This window comes from Zootoca vivipara, chromosome 7 (assembly GCF_965207765.1).
Source record: "Zootoca vivipara chromosome 7, rZooViv2.hap1.1, whole genome shotgun sequence".
In the NCBI taxonomy this organism is placed as follows: domain Eukaryota; kingdom Metazoa; phylum Chordata; class Lepidosauria; order Squamata; family Lacertidae; genus Zootoca; species Zootoca vivipara.
Window position 1 is genome coordinate 73,324,316 of NC_142590.1, and position 17,935 is coordinate 73,342,250.

Here is a 17,935-nt window from a genome sequence, read left to right on the forward strand (position 1 = left end):
TAAATCACATAAATGGTAACCATCTTGTCAGAGGACAAGATGGTTGGACAGTGTTCTCGAAGCTACGAACATGAGTTTGACCAAACTGCGGGAGGCAGTGCAAGACAGGAGTGCCTGGCGTGCTATGGTCCATGGGGTCACGAAGAGTCGGACACGACTAAACGACTAAACAACAACAACAACAACAACAACAACAACAACAACAACAACAAAATGGTAGCTATGGAGGGAAGTCTGTATGCATGCTCCACCGTTGCCCATTCTGCACTGAGCAGGAGGACTGAGGAGGCTTGAATCACCTGAGGGCACTTAACAAGCCTGCTCCCAATCAGGAAATCTTAAGTTAGTGGGCTTCCCAGTCACGAGGAGGCCTGTTCAGCCAAACCTACTCAATAGCATCTTTCATCTCTTCCGGCTCCGTCCAGTGGATATTAGACATGGAACTGATGTGACTGTGCTTCCTTATCCTCACACCTTCTTCTAGATGCATGAATGGGCTTTCAGTAAAAAAGCTAGGTAAAAGTTGATGTTAGTCTTTGGCAGATGTGCACACAAAATGGGTCTGCTATCTAGTGGATAAACTTCAGTTGCTGTGGTTGTGGGAAATAATCTAATCTTGCAAACCTTTCTCATTCTCTAGCTCCAAGTGACCAATGTTATGTCACAGCCCCTGACTCAGGCGAGTGTGACCTTGGATCATGCAAAATCTGCTGCTACCAAAGCCACAGTCCTTCAACAGTCTGCCTTTGCCCTGTCTGGGTAAGGAAAGATATTTTTGTTTTATTTTGGCTTCAGTGTACAGAAGACAGTCTCTGTTCTGAATTGTCTATATTTCTGGTACCCTAGGAAGAAATGAGAGAAACTGGGGCAGATAGAAAATACACACGTTCCTCAAGCATATTCTTACTTAACTAGTATTTTGTTTGGGGTTTGTTCCAAATTCAGAGTAGAACAACTCTGTAGGCTATGATCAGGTGCTTTGTTTATTTGTTCCATGTTCCAAAAGCATCAACCAGGTTTGTGATATTTTTTGTGTGTGTGATTTCTTTTTCCCTTCTCATAACACCAGAACATCCAATGAAGCTGAATGTTGGAAGATGCAGGACCGATAAAAGAAAGTATTTCTTCATGCAGCACATAGTTTAAATTATGGAGCTCACTTCCACAGGAGGCAGTGATGGCCACCTACTTGGATGGCTTTAAAAGAGAATTGGTCAGATGCATCGAGGAGAAGGCTGTCAGTGACTGCCAGCCATGTTGGCTATGTTCTACCTTCACCTTTGGAGGCATTGTACCTCTGAATACTAGTTGCTGGGAAGCACAAGGGGCTAGAGTGCTGTTGAGGTCATATCCAGCTTGCAGGCTTCTCACAGGCATCTAGTCAACCACTATGAGAACAGGATGCTGGAATAGATGGCCCATTGGCCTGATCCAGTGGCTGTTATGTTCTTAGTTGGTGACTCTACCTTTCTTTGTTTGTTTCGGTCACTTTGGTGCTGCTTCACCCCCAGAGACTCCATTGTCTTGCGAGACAGGTAGATGCCAGCAACAACAATATTTGAATCGGTGTAGCTTTCCTCTGTCAATTTTATCTAGCTGGTTCTCTTTTCATTGGCTTGCTATTTGAAGCGATATGTTCCAGGAGCATCATCTCACCATCTGATGACTTTTTGTTGGACACGTGGCTACCAGTATCCTGCAATTTTACCACTGTTCTTCTGTTAACAGAAATGCCTTTGAGCTGAATTTCATGCGTTCCAAGCCTGCCAGTGGGTATTATGATTTTGTGATCAGTGTCGATGGGGACAGTCGCTTTATTGCAAACAAAGTTGAGGTGGGTATATGAGTGCATTTGGAGTATTCATAATCATTGATTGGAGCCAAGTTGATTTACATTAGCTGGAAATGTTTATTTTCCTAATTTGTACACACACACACACACACACACCCCGCGATGTTAAAAACATTGTCAGGGTAACTTATCAAAATAATAAAATATTGAAAGATGGAAAAGATAAAAATAAACAGAGACAATTTTTTTAAATAAAAAAACACCAATCATTTCCATCATGGATTTAAAAGCCTGAGATGATTCATTTGGGGGAAGGACCCACCTAGCACCCTATTTCAATACCCCTGACCTTAACTCCACATCTTCCTATGCAAAATTATAGTACAGAGGGGAGGGAACTTATGACCTTCCAGATATTGCTGGGCGACAACTCTCTTCATCTGGAACCATTAGCCATGCTGGTGTCAGTTTGGAGTCCAACTACTAAGGAGTCTATTTTGGAGGCACAAATAGAGAAACTGCCCAGCAACTCTGCAGGCAAGGGTTCAAACATAAAAAAAGGCACCTCTCAAGCAAGCTATCTCTCTCATGTAGGAAGCGACCTCCCTCTTCTGAAAAGACTTGCTGTATTTTGTACTGCTTGCTGACCTCTCAACCCCTGACTTTTGTGGCATTTGCTGAAAGATCATGTTTTAAAATCATGAGCCTATTTGCTCATTTAGGTTTAATGCTATAGGTGTGGAGAGGAGCTGTGTTTTCCTTGTTAACATTTGGCTTTTAATATAAAGTTGAAACAAGAAGCATCTGCTTATCTTTATGTAAGAACTAGAGGTGCATTATGTATATCTCTTTTATGCATCTTATTTTTCTCCATTTTCCCTTTAAAAAGATGTTATTTCCAAAGTCACAGCAGTTACAGTAACTGCAAGCAACTGGTGTTTGTGTAGGTTCTTTCAAATGCTGCTTACACTACATGTTTTGGTTTGGGGCTCTTTTGCCCTCAATTGCCTGTTTAATTGAAAAATTAGCATTTAAGTCTTGCTGCTCACTCAGCGTGGAGCAGCTCGAAGAAAGCACTTGTTTACAAGTGCTGACCTCTGCCATACATATCAAAATCACTGTGGTAATTGGAGTAATAATCTCCCTTCAAGCATCAGAAGGGGATTGATGGTGCTGCTTAAACACTCTGGAAGCATGAACAACCGTGCATTAATGGTGATGGCTTTGTACGAACACGGCCTCATAATAAGCCACATTGTTCCTGGAGAAAGCTGTTGGGAGAGCTGCTTTTTAGAGGCTGTCATTAGCATTAATTCTACTTAGTGCACCAGAATTTTTGACAATTATGATCTAAACTTGGAGGCCAGCGTGCTAAGCAGAAAGAGACTGCATTTCCTGACATTAGTGTGTGTGTGTAGTATGAGTCACACACACACACAAACATTTCAAACAGCCATGCTTTTCCAATGGTGCTATGCAATCCGAATCCTGATGAGTCCTCTTCTTACTTGTTCATACAGCAGAACAAGAAGAAAGGAAGCTACATGCATGTGCACATACACACCGTTGCACTTGAAGCTTGAAGAGGTTTACCTTCCTATGTTTCTTATGAGTCAACCCCACTTAGTATCAACAGCCATTCTCCTAGTGCTGGAGTTTCCAAAATAGTGTCCACATGTATTATGGCGCCCTTGAACCCTGTTTCCCCCTTGGTGCTTGCCAAGGCTCCCAGTATGTCCTATTATTTATTTATTTATTTATTTATTTATTTATTTAAATAAGTTTAGGGGGTGCTTTTTTTGTTTGGGGAGGGATTGCATTTTTTGGTTGTTTGGAGGAGTTATGTACTCTCAATTTGGTCCGTTTTCATTGTTGTGGGTGGTAGCTGTTTTAGAAGAGCTTTCAGCGTCACCTTTTTTCTTATTCTCTGAAATGGATTGCGCTCCCCACCCCCCCACCCCCCCACACACACACAAGGATGCCAGCGGGCTCCAATGGGTGTCTTGCACTTGTGAAAGATGTTGATAAGAAATCCTGAGCATGAGTCAGGGTAATTTGAGGGGGAAATACACCGAGAGGTTTTTTCTTTCTTACAAGGTTCAGGCCTTGTACATAGCAGAGAGACGTACCTAACATACAGATGAAAACTCTCTCAGAACTACATGGCCAATCCTACCTCTGCAAAGATAATAGTAAGCAGTACGTCCACCATCACTTTGGTTAACTGTCTTATTAGCAGGACAATTAAACCTTAGGTTAGAAACTGGGTGATCTTGGCCATCGAACTTCCATCACTCCTTCTCAACAGCAGATGGGTCATTCCATGAGTTCCTGTCCTTTAAGAAGATTGCAATAGTTATCCCTTGGCTGCGACTTGGTTAATGCACCTGCATCCATTAGCTCTCTAATCCCTTGCTCCTGTAAGTCTCTTAGGTGAGGACTTTATGTGCTATTACTGCATAGGAGAGTGTGTGGGAAGGTATTCTCTTCGTAGTTCTGCTTGTCCTTCTGAACTCTGGTTCCTGTTCCTGAACAGGATCAGCACACACACTCGTGTCAGATCCGCTCATTGAGATTTCTGCCTCTTGGTTGGTTGGTTGGTCTGGGTCCTTGTGTTGGCTCTTGCTTGCAGGTAGGATTTATTCAGTGTTTGCTCGTTCCACGGTGCCTGGTCTGGATCTTTCATCACAGTAAACACTGGCTTACTAGCACCTTGCACGTCTTGGGCTGGTGGGTTCTGTACCCTTTGCGCTTTTTACTGTACCCTACCAAGACATCTTCAGTCACTCAGGCTCCCTGTTTTGAGCAGTTTTCACTTGGGACATACACATGGGCTCTGATGTCACTTTGGCCTAAATTTGGTTTTGTCCCATGCCGCATCTCGTGGGGTCGTCTCAATTGCCTTTGGTGGCAGTTGGTCCTGTAGGTAAGTAGTCACCATGATTGTATCTCACCAAAATGAGTTGGGAAAGTTGTCCTCTAGCATCATGGCTCCCGCCATGTCTACCAGAGTTGTCCTCTTTCTTTCTGCCACTTGGTTCTCTTTGGGGGGGCACATGGTATTGTGGTCTGGTGTTCAGTGCCATTTGTTGCTTGAGGAACTCTTCCATTTCTTTCCCCGTGTGCTCTTTCCCCATTGCCAGTCCGAATTATGTCTGGTTTCTGCTGGAACTTGTTGCTGGTCAACACTACAAGTTTCTCCAGCACCTCATTCTTGTGCTTTGTGAAGTATGTGGTGTTGTATCTGGAGTAGTCATCAATGAATGTTATTAAGTACCTTTTCCTGGAGGGATTTGGTGTCTCCATTGGTCCACACGCCAACGTACCACACTGTGATACAATGTAAGAGGACACTTTCTATTGTGGACCGGTAGAAGGAGGTCATCAATTGTTGTTTAACATTGTTCTTTCTCAAGACACTGAGAAAATGGAGTCTCTGTTGGGCCTTCCTAACCACCTGAGTTATATTGTTTTTCCAAGTAAGGTTTTCACTAAGGTAAACTCCCACACAACACACACACTCTCCACACAACAAGACTCTCCACACAACACACACACACACACACACACACACCTATATACAACGGGGCTAGTTCCCCTCTCTTCCTCCGAAAGTCCAACACCATCTCCTTTGTCTTGCTAATATTTAGGTGCATGTAGATACTTTTTGAACCTCCCCCCGTACGCTGATTCATCTCCACCTGTAATTAGACCTATTATGGTGGTATCATCTGCAAACTTAATAATTACAGTGGATGGATCAGATGAAATACAGTCATATGTATACAATGAGTACAGGTAGGACTCAGCAAATGAGAGTACTTTTTTCAGGCAGCTTTATCAGATTGGAATGGAATTTTGTCATCAGAAAGCTAGTTTGGTATAGTGGCTCAAGCGCTGGAGAGCTTTAGATAGTAGGAAATCCCAGTTCAAATCCCCAAAAAACTTGCTGGGGGACTGGTTGCTATCCTTAACCTACATCGCATGGTGGCTGTAAAGATAAAAAGAGGTGGGAATGCAGGAAGCAGGGACACCACCCTGAGTTCCTTGGTGGAAGGGCGGGATAAAAGTAGGTAATAATGTCAGCATTCGGCACCTTGCTTTATCTGCACCTTATAGTTATATTTACTCGTTTGCAGCTGAAAGTCAAGGTCTCCACAGAAGTTGGTATTTCAAATGTGGATCTCTTCACTGTGGATAAAGATCAGAGTATTGCACCAAAAACTACCAGGTAAAATATCAGTAATTCAGAAGGGCAGCACTTTGAATCCAGGCTCTTTGTTAACCTTTTGTCATGGCAAGGGTTGTTTGTTTTGGTTGGTTGTTTTGTTTTTGTTTTTTAGGTAGCTGGGGTTTGTGATAGGCACAAATGCCTATACAGTGGTACCTCTACTTATGAATTTAATGCGTTCCGAACGCACATTCGTAAGTAGAAAAAAATTGTAAGTCGAATCCCATAGGAATGCATTGGGAGAAAAAATTCGTAAGTCGAAGCAACCCTATCTAAAAATTCGTAAGTAGAAAAAATCCTATCTAAATCGCATCCAAGATGGCGGACGGAGCTCCATTCGTAAGTAGAAACATTCGTAAGTAGGGGTACCACTGTACTGTATACTAAAAATGGTTAGAATTTTATCACATTCCAAGAAAGTCGTTTGAAATCTGGGGGTGTCAGATTGCCATTGCTGACTTCAGCTACATTCACATGATACATTTAAAGCCGTATCTGCATTCCATCATTCCAGTCCTGATCCAGCCCAAACCATTCGTCTCCACCCATCTATCTTCACCCCAGCCTTTCTGAATGTGCTGGGGGAAATGGTCATCTTTCAGCGGTGTGCTTGAGTCTCTTTGGTCTCTTTGGAATCTGGTCAGTTCCCAAGATTTGCAAAAGCAAATACCCCTGAAATTGACACTGTATTATTAGTCTAGAGGTGGGCAATTAGAAACCTGTACATAGGCACACCATCTTCCTTTCTAGCAGATTGAGGGGCAGAATAACCAGCTCCAAACGAACAGCTTTCTTGTCATGTCTCACTCATTTACTGAAAGGGCAACGTTCTGGTCTGAGACTTGTCAGGCTCTCTCACCTGTCAGTATGCTGCAACTGGTAAGAGTTCCCCAGCGATACTTTGTTATTTTATTTTATTTTATTTTCCTTTTCAGGATCACATACCCAGCCAAAGCCAAAGGATCCTTCACTGCTGACAGCCACCAGAATTTTGCATTGTCCTTCCAGCTGGTCGATGTGAACACTGGAGCAGAACTCATCCCCCACCAGGTTAGCTGCTCCATACAATTATCTTGTGCATGCTTGCTACCCATAGAGATCACTTTGGCAAGGGAGCCCTTTGGAAGGGGTTTTTCCAAGGCTAGTTCATTCTGAATTAGATAGTGACAGAAATGTTTGAGGTGGAATTCTGCAAACTTACCATAAACAGTTCTGAAGTAGGGGATGCAATTTATTAGGGTCAGGGGGAGATTGCAGTATTCTAGAGCTGCAGAGGGGGGTTGGATTCAGTCAGCAAGCCAGATCCTTTGAGATACAGTTCTCAGCTTTAAAATGTACCAACATGTGTACAAAGAATGCATATCCTGCATGCAAAAATGCATATTCTAGAGTAAAATGCATTGAAGTTCTCCAGAAAGTCATTCTGTGCTTTCATGTGGTAGAAAACGTGGCACAACTGGAGATCCGCTAAAAACATTCTGGGAAATATCCTGTGGTGAGGATCTTTGCTTCCAGCCAGAATCAGGTCATAAATTCCTCTCCTGAAAAGTGGGTGTCATGTGACAATATACAGCCTTCTAATTACATTATGAAAGTAAAGGTGCAGAATGTAAAACAGAATGAGAGGGTCAACTTTCCTTCCCTGAGCCCTGCATCATCTGCAACGGCTTCTTTAGCGGTGTTTGCGGGGGTGGGAAAGTTCATTCCAAACTCTGAAAGAAATGAGGTGGTGCCAAAAGGCTTATGATGGATGTTAGGAGATGAATGCTAGCGTGAGTTTAAAATTGCCTCTTCCTCTTCAGACCTTTGTGCGCCTTCACAATCAAAAGACTGGGCAGGAGGTGGTGTTTGTTGCAGAACCAGACAGCAAAAACATCTACAAGTTTGAACTGGACACTTCAGAGAGAAAGACAGAGTTTGATTCAGCCTCTGGAACCTACACCCTGTACTTGATCATTGGGGATGCTACTTTGGAAAACCCAATCCTCTGGAATGTGGTATGTTGCTCCATTTGCACAGTGCCCTGCCTTTGGTTTTAGTGTTATGCAGAGAGAAGTAGCTGCAATGATTGGCAGATAAATCCCCATATCCGGTGTAATTTCAAGGAACCAGCTTGTCTCAGACACAAATAAAATGGATTGCTGCATGCTTTTTCTGCATATAAAGGGCGGGCAAACAGAAATCGATATTATTCCCCTCTTGGGATGCAGTGTGCTGAACGAGCTACCCCAAATAGTAGTGTTGAAACTTGAGGTGTCTTTGCCATATGCATCGTTTTATTTCGTCCCCCAAAGCTAATCACAGTTCTCTGCTCACAGTTGCTAATGGAAGTTACTACTGGTCTATTCTAAGCCTTGAGCTCGTACTTTATTTCTTTTGCACACAAAAAACAAAGGTATTTTCCCTTGCTTGGATGCAAAAGAGAGAATTTTTTTAAAAAAATATTGCAATGAGGTAACTTTATTTATGTTGATGTATTTTGACTGTGTACCCCAGGCTTCCTCAACCTCGGCCCTCCAGATGTTTTGAGACTGCAATTCCCATCATCCCTGACCATCCTGCTAGCTAGGGATCATGAGAGTTGTATGCCCAAAACATCTGGAGGGCCAAGGTTGAGGAAGCCTGGTGTACCCAGTAACCACTTGGTTACCTCATCTGTCCTGACCCTTTTTTAAAATCACAATGTTATGATATACCCTGTTGTGAAGTTGTTGAAGAGTTACTCCTTCCAGTCTTGAAAGTTGGTCTGGTGGAAATCCTCATCATGAAATTGCATCTGGCCAGATCCAACACTCTAAAGTTAAATTCTATTGAGAGAGGTTTCCACCTTCAATGTGAGCTGGAAAGCTGTAATGTTTTAACTTTATACAGTACAGAACTTCCTGTTTCCTTTGGTTTTATCTGCATACACAAAATAGAATAACTTCCAAGACTGTATGAGAAGTTTCTCTCTTTAAATTTGCCCTTCCCTATTAACAGAAGGAATACACATTGAATGTTTTTACTTGTGTGGTTTTAACAAGTATGTGAATGTAACCAGGTTGGTTGGGTTTGGCGAACTCATTATTCAATCTCATTGTTTATGGAAGAACTCTTTTAATCTACTTAGAATGTGAAGGAAAGTTCTTTTTTGGAAATTGAGCTACGTTAGCATCACATGTTCTCCACGCGGTGTAAATCTTTATCTAGTAATTCCACTTATATATGCGCATATAATATTCACTTCAGGCTGATGTTGTCATCAAGTTCCCAGAAGAAGATGCTCCAGCCACAGTCCAGTCAAAGACTCTTTTCACTCCCAAGCCGGAGATACAGGTACAGCTGTTAGAAGCCAGGTGATAAGTTGCCTGTATTTCTCTATCTAGGGTGGGGAACCTGTTGCCCTTCAGATATTGTTGGGCTCCCAAGTCCCATCACCCCCAGCCAGTATGGCCAATGAGCAGGGATGATGGGAATTATAGTCCAGCAACATCTGGAGGGTCTCAGGTGCTCCATCACTGATCTACTTGTATGTTCTGTTTTTAGCTATTCCAACAGTTGTTTTAAAAGTCCTCTGGCCTTAGAGGAATCTGCCCTTTTAAATGTTGTGTTTATAGAACTTGGTTTACATGCTGAGTCAGCATAATTGTGCTGTCTGTCTTCTTGTCCTCCCTCCTGCCTCAGGTGTTAACAAGATGTCCATATAACCCATGTCTGAACCACTGAGGCACTTCCCACTTCTTTAAGCTTGCACTCTTCTCTGCCATGCAGAGGCAAAAGAAAACTGATTTTAGCCCAAAATGTCTTGCACACTCATCTCCTGGACAGCCTCCAAAATTAGCACTGGGAAGTGGTTTAGGATGATGTCTAGTAGGTCCTTGTCAGAAGATGGCACGCAGAGGAGGGAGCCACCTCAAGAGGAAGAGAGGCTCTTGTGTCACTCAGCAGACTATAGAAGCCCCACCTTTAATGTGCAACAGTATAGATTCCAGGATGTATCATTTTGATGTGGGTGGATATCCTGGTTCCAGAGTTACCCTTCTTACACATTTTATCCATGAACTCTTTATAGCACCTGTTCAGAGAACCTGAGAAGAGGCCTCCCACTGTGGTGTCCAACACATTCACAGCCATGATACTCTCCCCACTGCTTTTGCTCTTTATTCTGGTAAGTTTCTCATATCCAGACCAATGTATAGTCTTCAGACAACTGATACCACCTTCTCAGCTTCTAACACAGGTAGTGCAACTCTGTGGCAAGATATTCAAGGGACAGTGCCAGTATTTTTTGCAGTGTGTTCTAGGGCTCGCTGCCAGTAAAGATGCAAATCCAGCCTTGCCCAATCTGGTGCCCTCCAGAATATTTGGGCTACAACTCCCATCACACTTAGCAAGCATGGCCAATAGTCAGGAGTGACAGGCTGTGTAGTGATCTGCAGAGCATCAGGTTGTATATCTAAATCCCCACCTTACATATCTAAATCTATCCCCCTTATATAGCTCTGTTGGAATCACAGAATTGCAGTGTTGGAAAGGGACCCTGAGGATCATCTAGCTAAATCTCTACATTCCCAAATTTCTGCCTCCATATGGGATGTATCCAGACTTACGTGGCGATCAATTAGACATTTGAATGATGGGCCACATATCTTAAACAAATACTCTTTTCGAATGAAATTGAAAAATCTCATGTGTTGGAGGGTGAGCATTTGCACACACACTATATAATTTGAAGCATTTCTGTAGGTCAATTTTGTTTCAGAAAAGGTCAGTATGATCTGGATTTGGTTGTCCTCAGGCCTTTTTGTCTAATGTATGTTCTGTACCTTTTCAGTGGATAAAGATCGGAGCCAACATTTCCAACTTCAGCTTTGCTCCAAGCACCATTATCTTTCACCTGGGTCATGCAAGTAAGTGCCAGAGAAATTCCTCCCTATTTATCCTTTTCCACGTAGGCTTTGCAGGTGGGAGCCTGATGACAAAGTGCCTCACAACCTATTAGCGATAATGGGCATAATAGCACTGCATCCATCCCCCCTTACTCCAATCTTTCAGAAACACATGTCACCCATCATTTTTAACAGCTGTCATTAGACTGGGCTTCTCTTGTTTCCATTTAGATGCATTTGATAGCACAGCATGTTCAGAGTTTTCATTTCAGTTGTTTGTCCTTTGGTCCGCCCACACTTCTGGCAAGAGAAGCTTGAGGGATGCCTCCTTATATCCCTTTATTTAATGGAAACATTAAGTTGTCTTTATGCTCCTTGTTCAGTGCCAAGGCTTAGGTCAGGCATCCCCAAACTGCGGCCCTCCAGATGTTTTCGCCTACAACTCCCATGATCCCTAGCTAAGAGGACCAGTGGTCAGGGATGATGGGAATTGTAGTCCAAAACATATGGAGGGCCGAAGTTTGGGGATGCCTGGCTTAGGTTCTCTGCAGCAGATTTGTAGCATCACTCATTTGCCTAAAGAGGACAGTTGCCTCTTTGCAACTTATTTCGGAGAATATTGCTTTGCCTTTACAGGACATGGCTTTGACACCTGATATACACACACACAAATATGAACCTACCCTTTTCTCTTTACTATAATTTGTTTTAAACTGGTTTTAATACTATATTTTAAAATTGTTGTAACCCACTCTTGAGACCTTATGGTGAAAGGTGGGTGATTAATAAAGAAAGAAACATATGTATTTGTAATTCCTGGTGTTTCTGGGAGGCATACTGTCCTTTAAAATCCTGGGGAAACTCCTTTTATCATTCTGCATCACTTCATATTTTTCTGGTGAAATGAAAAAGCAGTGCCACTATTTTAGAAATTGTGGGTTGGATTCATTCTGTTAGTGGTAGCTCATGCTAGGACTTCTGCTACTGCAACAGGGCTCCCCCAGCCCCCGCCCGATTGGCTCATGGGTGGGGTCAGAAGAACCCTCCAGAACAAGACACAAGAGGAGTTGTTCTGTCTGGCAAGCTGAACTACATGCACTCGTGGAATAATTGCCATAGTGCTGTGTTGAATTCCTCCTGGTCAATCAGTGAGTGCTAGTCAACTAATTATTACTCAAGAGTAAAACTGATCCATTCTGAAGGAAATCAGCCCTGAGTGCTCACTGGAAGGACAGATCGTGAAGCTGAGGCTCCGATACTTTGGCCACCTCACGAGAAGAGAAGACTCCCTGGAAAAGACCCTGGTTTTGGCAAAGATTGAGGGCACAAGGAGAAGGGGACGGCAGAGGATGAGATGGTTGGACAGTGTTCTCGAAGCCACCAACATGAGTCTAACCAAACTACGGGAGGCAGTGGAAGACAGGAGTGCCTGGCGTGCTCTGGTCCACGGGGTCACGAAGAGTCGGACACGACTAAACAACAACAAAAACTGATTGAAATTAATGAAGATGACTTAAGTTAGGTCCATTAATTTCAATATGTCTACACATCAGCTGTAGCAAGTTTCATTATAGCATCTGACTCATTTTTTCTAGTCTAGAGTTCTGGGTTCTTCCATATCTGTACAGGGATGTTAGTCACCTGTCTACCCTGAGAAGCATAGAGGGTTGTTTAGACAGCTTTGCGATGCTGGTTTGGTTTTCTCAGTATTTAGGCTTATTATTGTCTTCCTTTCCAAGGGTCCAGACCCTGGCAGGAATACCCAGTCACTGGGAATTAATATGCAGTTATCATATGTTGCCCATTGCTATGGATTTATTATGCACCTCCTTTTCAAATTCAATCTTGCCCACTATGCCTTGCCTTTTCCTAGCAATGTTGGGGCTCATGTACGTGTACTGGACTCAACTCAACATGTTTCAGACCCTGAAGTATCTGGCTATCCTGGGAAGCCTCACTTTCCTAGCAGGCAACAGAATGTTGGCTCATAAAGCAGTTAAAAGGTAAGGCGACCAAGGTGGGGTTACAACAGAGCTTGTCTCGTTGAAGAGAGCTTGGCTGAGTAGCAGACCAATTATTTAAGTGTGGGGTTTTAGGAAGAAGTCCAGGGCTGAACATCTAGCTGACATTCTTAGATGCCTATTTGCCATACTGGCTTGTGATGTCAGTAATTAATGGAGGGCTTCTGGAGGGCCACAGAGTAGCCACCTCTGACTTAGGATATCGTAATGTTGCATAAATGAACCAGGAACTGCTACCTTGTCTTATAAGCATTTATTATGGAGACTGAGAGAAATGCAGAAGGGGACCTTTCTGCACTGCAGGCGTGGAGTCGGCTAGAAACTGCTTCTCAGCCTGGTAAGCCATTTTGGGTGTTTCCACTTCGACATGCCGTCTTGGCTTCCATGTGGCCATCAAATGTTGTCAGGGATGGTGCGGAGGGAAGCCATTCAGTCGAGTCCAATCAGCACAGCAAAGCTGACACAGACAAAACAGCTTGCAAATGTAGTTTCAGTTGGCTTCCTGTGGTGGTGAAGGTAGTAAAAAAGTAAAAGCAGGCCTAAGTTTCTGTTTTGTTTCTTCCAGGGCTTCTAGTAGCTCAAAAGGATAATCAAAATGCTTCAGGCATGTATTGATGGTGCATCAAGTTTGCAATTCCTTTCTTTTTAAAAAACTTAAAATAGTTCATTTAGCTGTCAACACAGATAAAAGAAATCAGTTTATCCTCAAACGTCTAATAAAAGTCCATGTAGTAAAACTGCTATCTACACGGCTTTGCCCAGGCCAGTGTCACCTGAGCCCATTTGCTCCCCATCCATCATGTCTGGTGACAGGAATTCTCTTTGAACATGTCACAAAAGGGTGGCAATCCTAGATGCACACCCATATCTCAGTAGAGTTTCTGGAAGGCCTGGTTTTGCTGCCTGCATGCTTCTCTTTTCTCTGTGTTGTCTGTTCCTTGAGCAACGTTGCTGTCCTTGCCTTTACTGTCCTCTCTGAACCTTTTCCCCATCTCTCCTTTTGGCAGGATCGCTGCAGAACAGAGCAGTAGGTTGGCAAAGTATAGAACGCTGCGGTAAAAGGGGGTTGTGCTAGTGACCAGCTCTTCCTAGAAGTAAGGGTCCTTGGATGTTGCCTGTTGCCCAGCCATACTAGCTGCTTCCATTTCATGCTTGTCAGCCGCCTCTCCCTGAGCCAACATAACCTCACCTGAAACCTCTTTGCACCCACCTTGTACACCTTTAAACCTGGCAAGGGGCACATTTTTAACAAAATTAAGGTTCATTTTGAAGTTACCATCTCACCATTTAGATTCCTCCTTGATACCTTGGTTATGTTCCAAGCCTGCGTAAATGTCTTAATGGCCATCTTACACAAGTATCCTTGCTTAGTAAGGCTCTTTACCAATTTTTTAAAAGTTTTAATTTCAACCTCTGCTTGTTAATTAGTCAGTTAAAAATTAAATACTTGCTCAAAATCCAATGTTTTGTTTATATCCTGCTTTCCTTGCATTAATGGACTGAGGAGGTTCGTGTGGACTTCTGAATTGCAGATCTGGTTTAAATTGCCCTTTTTATTTTCATACCTGGGTGTTGCATCAGTAACTAGGTCCAGAAGCACAGGATTTCACCCAAAGGTCTGCAGAACAGTCATCCTTGATTCCACTCCCCCCCCCCCGCACAACTGCCCAGTATCCCACATATTGTTCCCCCTTCTACTTTTCCAGTCAGCACCAGATTTATTTTATTATTTCATTTAAATTTCATGTATTTATATTCCAATTTTCTTCCATCCTGGAGCCCAGGGGGATGTACATGTGGTTCCCAGGCAATCTCCCATCAGGATAGGTGTGGCTCCATCTGCCAGAAGTAAATAATATTCATATTTATTTAGATTGCGCACCTGTGGCTTTGAACAGTTGAGAGACACTTGGAAGCTTGAGTCAGGATTGACCACAAAGTCTCACAAATCCAATATTGTTTTCATGTGGCAGATATGTCCCATCTCTGCCCTGAGATACTATGTGGAAATAGGGCTGCCTGGCACACTGTTTGATTTTTTTCCCCTCTGCATGTGTGTAACACCTTCATTTCTTATATTTTATCCATTCACTCTGCTTGGTCTGGGAAAAGGAACTTGGAGAGCCTTCTAAGCATATAATAGCACTTAGAAGCTGAAAGCTAGGTGCCAAAATACTCCCGCTCTTTGCTTTAAAAAACCCCTCTTCGTTCTGTAATCAGAATAAGTTGTATCCGTAATAATTTTGCTGCTCAGATTTGTTTTTGAAAGAATATGGTATGTTGGCTGGAGGCAGATCAAATAGAAATGATACTTGGTAATAGAACAGAGTGTGAGAACTGTACAGGGCAGTGAAACTTCGAGCACTGAAAGCTGTCTTGTAGGTTTCCATGTTTTGACCAGCCCACTGCCCACATATTTCAAAGTTTTTCTTTTAATATAGCAATGAGGGCTAGAAAGGTTTTTCTTTGAGAATGAAAGACGATTTTTTCAAGATGCCAAATTCAGCACCGCTTCTCAGATTCTGTGGTGACACAGGGTGCCAACATGGATGAAATATTTTGAAGCCAGTCTAGATTGTGGATATAAAACACAGGAATGTACAGTGGTACCTCAGTTTACAAACAATTGGTTCCGGAAGTCTGTACTTAACCTGAAGCGAACTTTCCCATTGAAAGTAATGGGAAGTGGATTAATCTGTTTCAGATGGGTCCGCAGAGTACTTAGCCTGAAGCGTACTTAACCCGAGGTATGAGTGTAATTGGTTCCAGAAGTCCGTACTTAACCTGAAGCGAACTTTCCCATTGAAAGTAATGGAAAGTGGATTAATCCGTTCCAGACAGGTCCGCGGAGTACTTAAACTGAAAATACTCAAACCGAGGCTTACTTAAACCGAGGTATGACTGTATAGGCCATTTATTCTCCTTTGTTTTATAATGTAAGCAAACATTCTTGTAAATTCTGGGTTTTTCTCCTAAGTCCACATAGTGAAAGCACAGATGCTTAAGAAGTTGTTTCACAGAAGTTGTCCCTTCTTAAATTTTCAAGAACATGCACACCTGTCTGCGTCATACATGAGTGGTGATTGACTATCTGGTTTAATCACTGTACTGTATTACACTAGATTAGTTTACAGGCAGTCACTTATGGGCCCAAATATGCTATGTGGCCTAGCTACAATCCTCCATGTATATATTTTGGGGAGGGGTGATGATAATCTCTTGTATTACAAAATTAGGGTTACTATTACCATTCTTTTGAATATACTGAAAGCAGCACCCTTCACTTGCCAAAGGAAAGACATGAAGCTACCAGGAGAGAAGTATCCTAATCTTATTGAATATCTAAGAAACTGTGTTGCTTTCAGTATTATGCTCTGGGCCAGGCTTCCTCAAATTCGGGCCGTCCAGATGTTTTGAGACTACAATTCCCATCATCCCTGACCAATGGTCCTGCTAGCTAGGGATCATGGGAGTTGTAGGCCAAAAACATCTGGAGGGCTGAGTTTGAGGAAGCCTGCTCTGGGCTATAGCTAAAAGCAGATATTTGCATGGGTATTTTTTCTTGCCAGCAACATTTTAATGCATCAGAAATGCATCTATGTGTGTGTTATTCCTATTTCCGTTGTCCAGGGGCATTGCATGTCGGATTTCAGGATTTAGAGCCTTGTTATTTTAGTAACCCATCACCCCCATCCTTTTGATGCAGGTGTTCTTTATGTACTTTATACTATACTGCTTGGGGCTCAGAAAGATAATGTTCAGTTCATATTGATCATTAAAAACCAGTTTTTGCCTTTTTTGTCCTAATAAGTTTTAATGACTCAATATAGGCTGCCATTCTGTGCACACTTAGTTGGAAGACCCATTAAATACAGTAGGAGCTGACATCTGAATCAACATTCATAGACTGGGCTATAACAATTTACATGTTTTACCGTAAGCACCATTTTAGTGCATGCTTTGTGCATTCTTCAAGCTTTTGGCCATCCCATAATTTTCATTATGATGCTAAATTTATATATTCACTGTGCCAAAAAAGGAGGGCATCTACTTATTAATACATGGAATTGTTATTCTGCATCTGCATTTTTAATTTTGCAAGTTTTCTGTGTGTCCTTCCAGAACTCACTGATGCAAGAAGAAAAGAAAAACTTGAAAGAAATCCAGTTTGAGCTCCAGAGGGAAGGAGCCAAAGAAGAATTTAAAATATGGAAAGGAATTGCCTGTAATAAGGAAAATAATTTTGTTGGGGTTTTTTGTTTTTGTTTTTTTAAGAAGAAAAATTCCCCACATTTTGTATTTAACTGACTGTTTAAGTGCTTTGGGTTATGGCATAAACATCTGCCTGCCACCAAGGATTTTAGAAACTGTCAGGTTCCAAGAATTTGTTTTCCTATTGTCTCCTTTATTGAATAAAGAGGATGAGACAAAATGAGCTGTAAATTTGTGAGGGGTTTGCAGATGTGCAGCCTGGCTTATGACTTGTGTCTGTAAAGGCCACTTGGTGTTTCAAAAGCAGTTTCCAATGCCGTTTGAGGAACCAGAAGTCTGGGGGTGAGGGGCAGGAAGAAGACCTCCAAGCCTTTCTGGCTGTTTGGACTCTCCCTACCCACACGCCCTCCCCAAGCCACTGGCTGAAATGTGTCCTTTGAACTCTGATAATGCCTTTTGCTTGCCAGTATAGAGAACAGAGAGTTCTGCGCAAAGGTAAAATACACATTTGTTGCTCCACCTACCACTGATGCACAGCCCTCAGGTTCAAAAGGTTTCCCAGTCCCTGCCCTATTATACCTGGGCACACTTTTTGCGCATATTTGAAAGAATTCTCCGGATAGCAGCCCTGGCCTTTGCAGTAGTCATGGCAATCTAGATGAAAGTGCTTTTTCTACTCCTTCGCTTCTTACTACTTTCCTTGCATGTGTGTTCCTCTTTGGTCTCCTAAGCCTTTCCTCCCTGATCATTTCTGATGATGCAGTGAATTTCCCTTATATTCCAAGGTTTGGCTTTCTGCATTTTCAGAATT

General features: G+C 42.6%; 1 protein-coding gene across 2 annotated transcripts in view; it reads left to right on the forward strand.

Annotated features, from left to right (window-relative positions):
* Window positions 1–17,344, forward strand: part of RPN2 (ribophorin II) — a 30,443-nt gene extending 13,099 nt beyond the window's left edge. The window contains exons 8-18 of one of the 2 annotated variants that reach the window (XM_035122282.3): window positions 641–759; window positions 1,729–1,834; window positions 5,932–6,023; window positions 6,959–7,073; window positions 7,826–8,020; window positions 9,252–9,338; window positions 10,075–10,170; window positions 10,837–10,912; window positions 12,765–12,894; window positions 13,920–14,006; window positions 17,035–17,344. In XM_035122282.3, the coding sequence (XP_034978173.3) occupies window positions 641–759; window positions 1,729–1,834; window positions 5,932–6,023; window positions 6,959–7,073; window positions 7,826–8,020; window positions 9,252–9,338; window positions 10,075–10,170; window positions 10,837–10,912; window positions 12,765–12,894; window positions 13,920–13,971 (1,068 nt within the window). In that variant the 3' untranslated portion in view covers window positions 13,972–14,006; window positions 17,035–17,344. The remainder of the gene's footprint in view (window positions 1–640; window positions 760–1,728; window positions 1,835–5,931; window positions 6,024–6,958; window positions 7,074–7,825; window positions 8,021–9,251; window positions 9,339–10,074; window positions 10,171–10,836; window positions 10,913–12,764; window positions 12,895–13,919; window positions 14,007–17,034) is intronic. The other variant, XM_035122283.3, reaches the window with a different exon arrangement.
* Window positions 17,345–17,935: the final 591 nt, after the last annotated feature.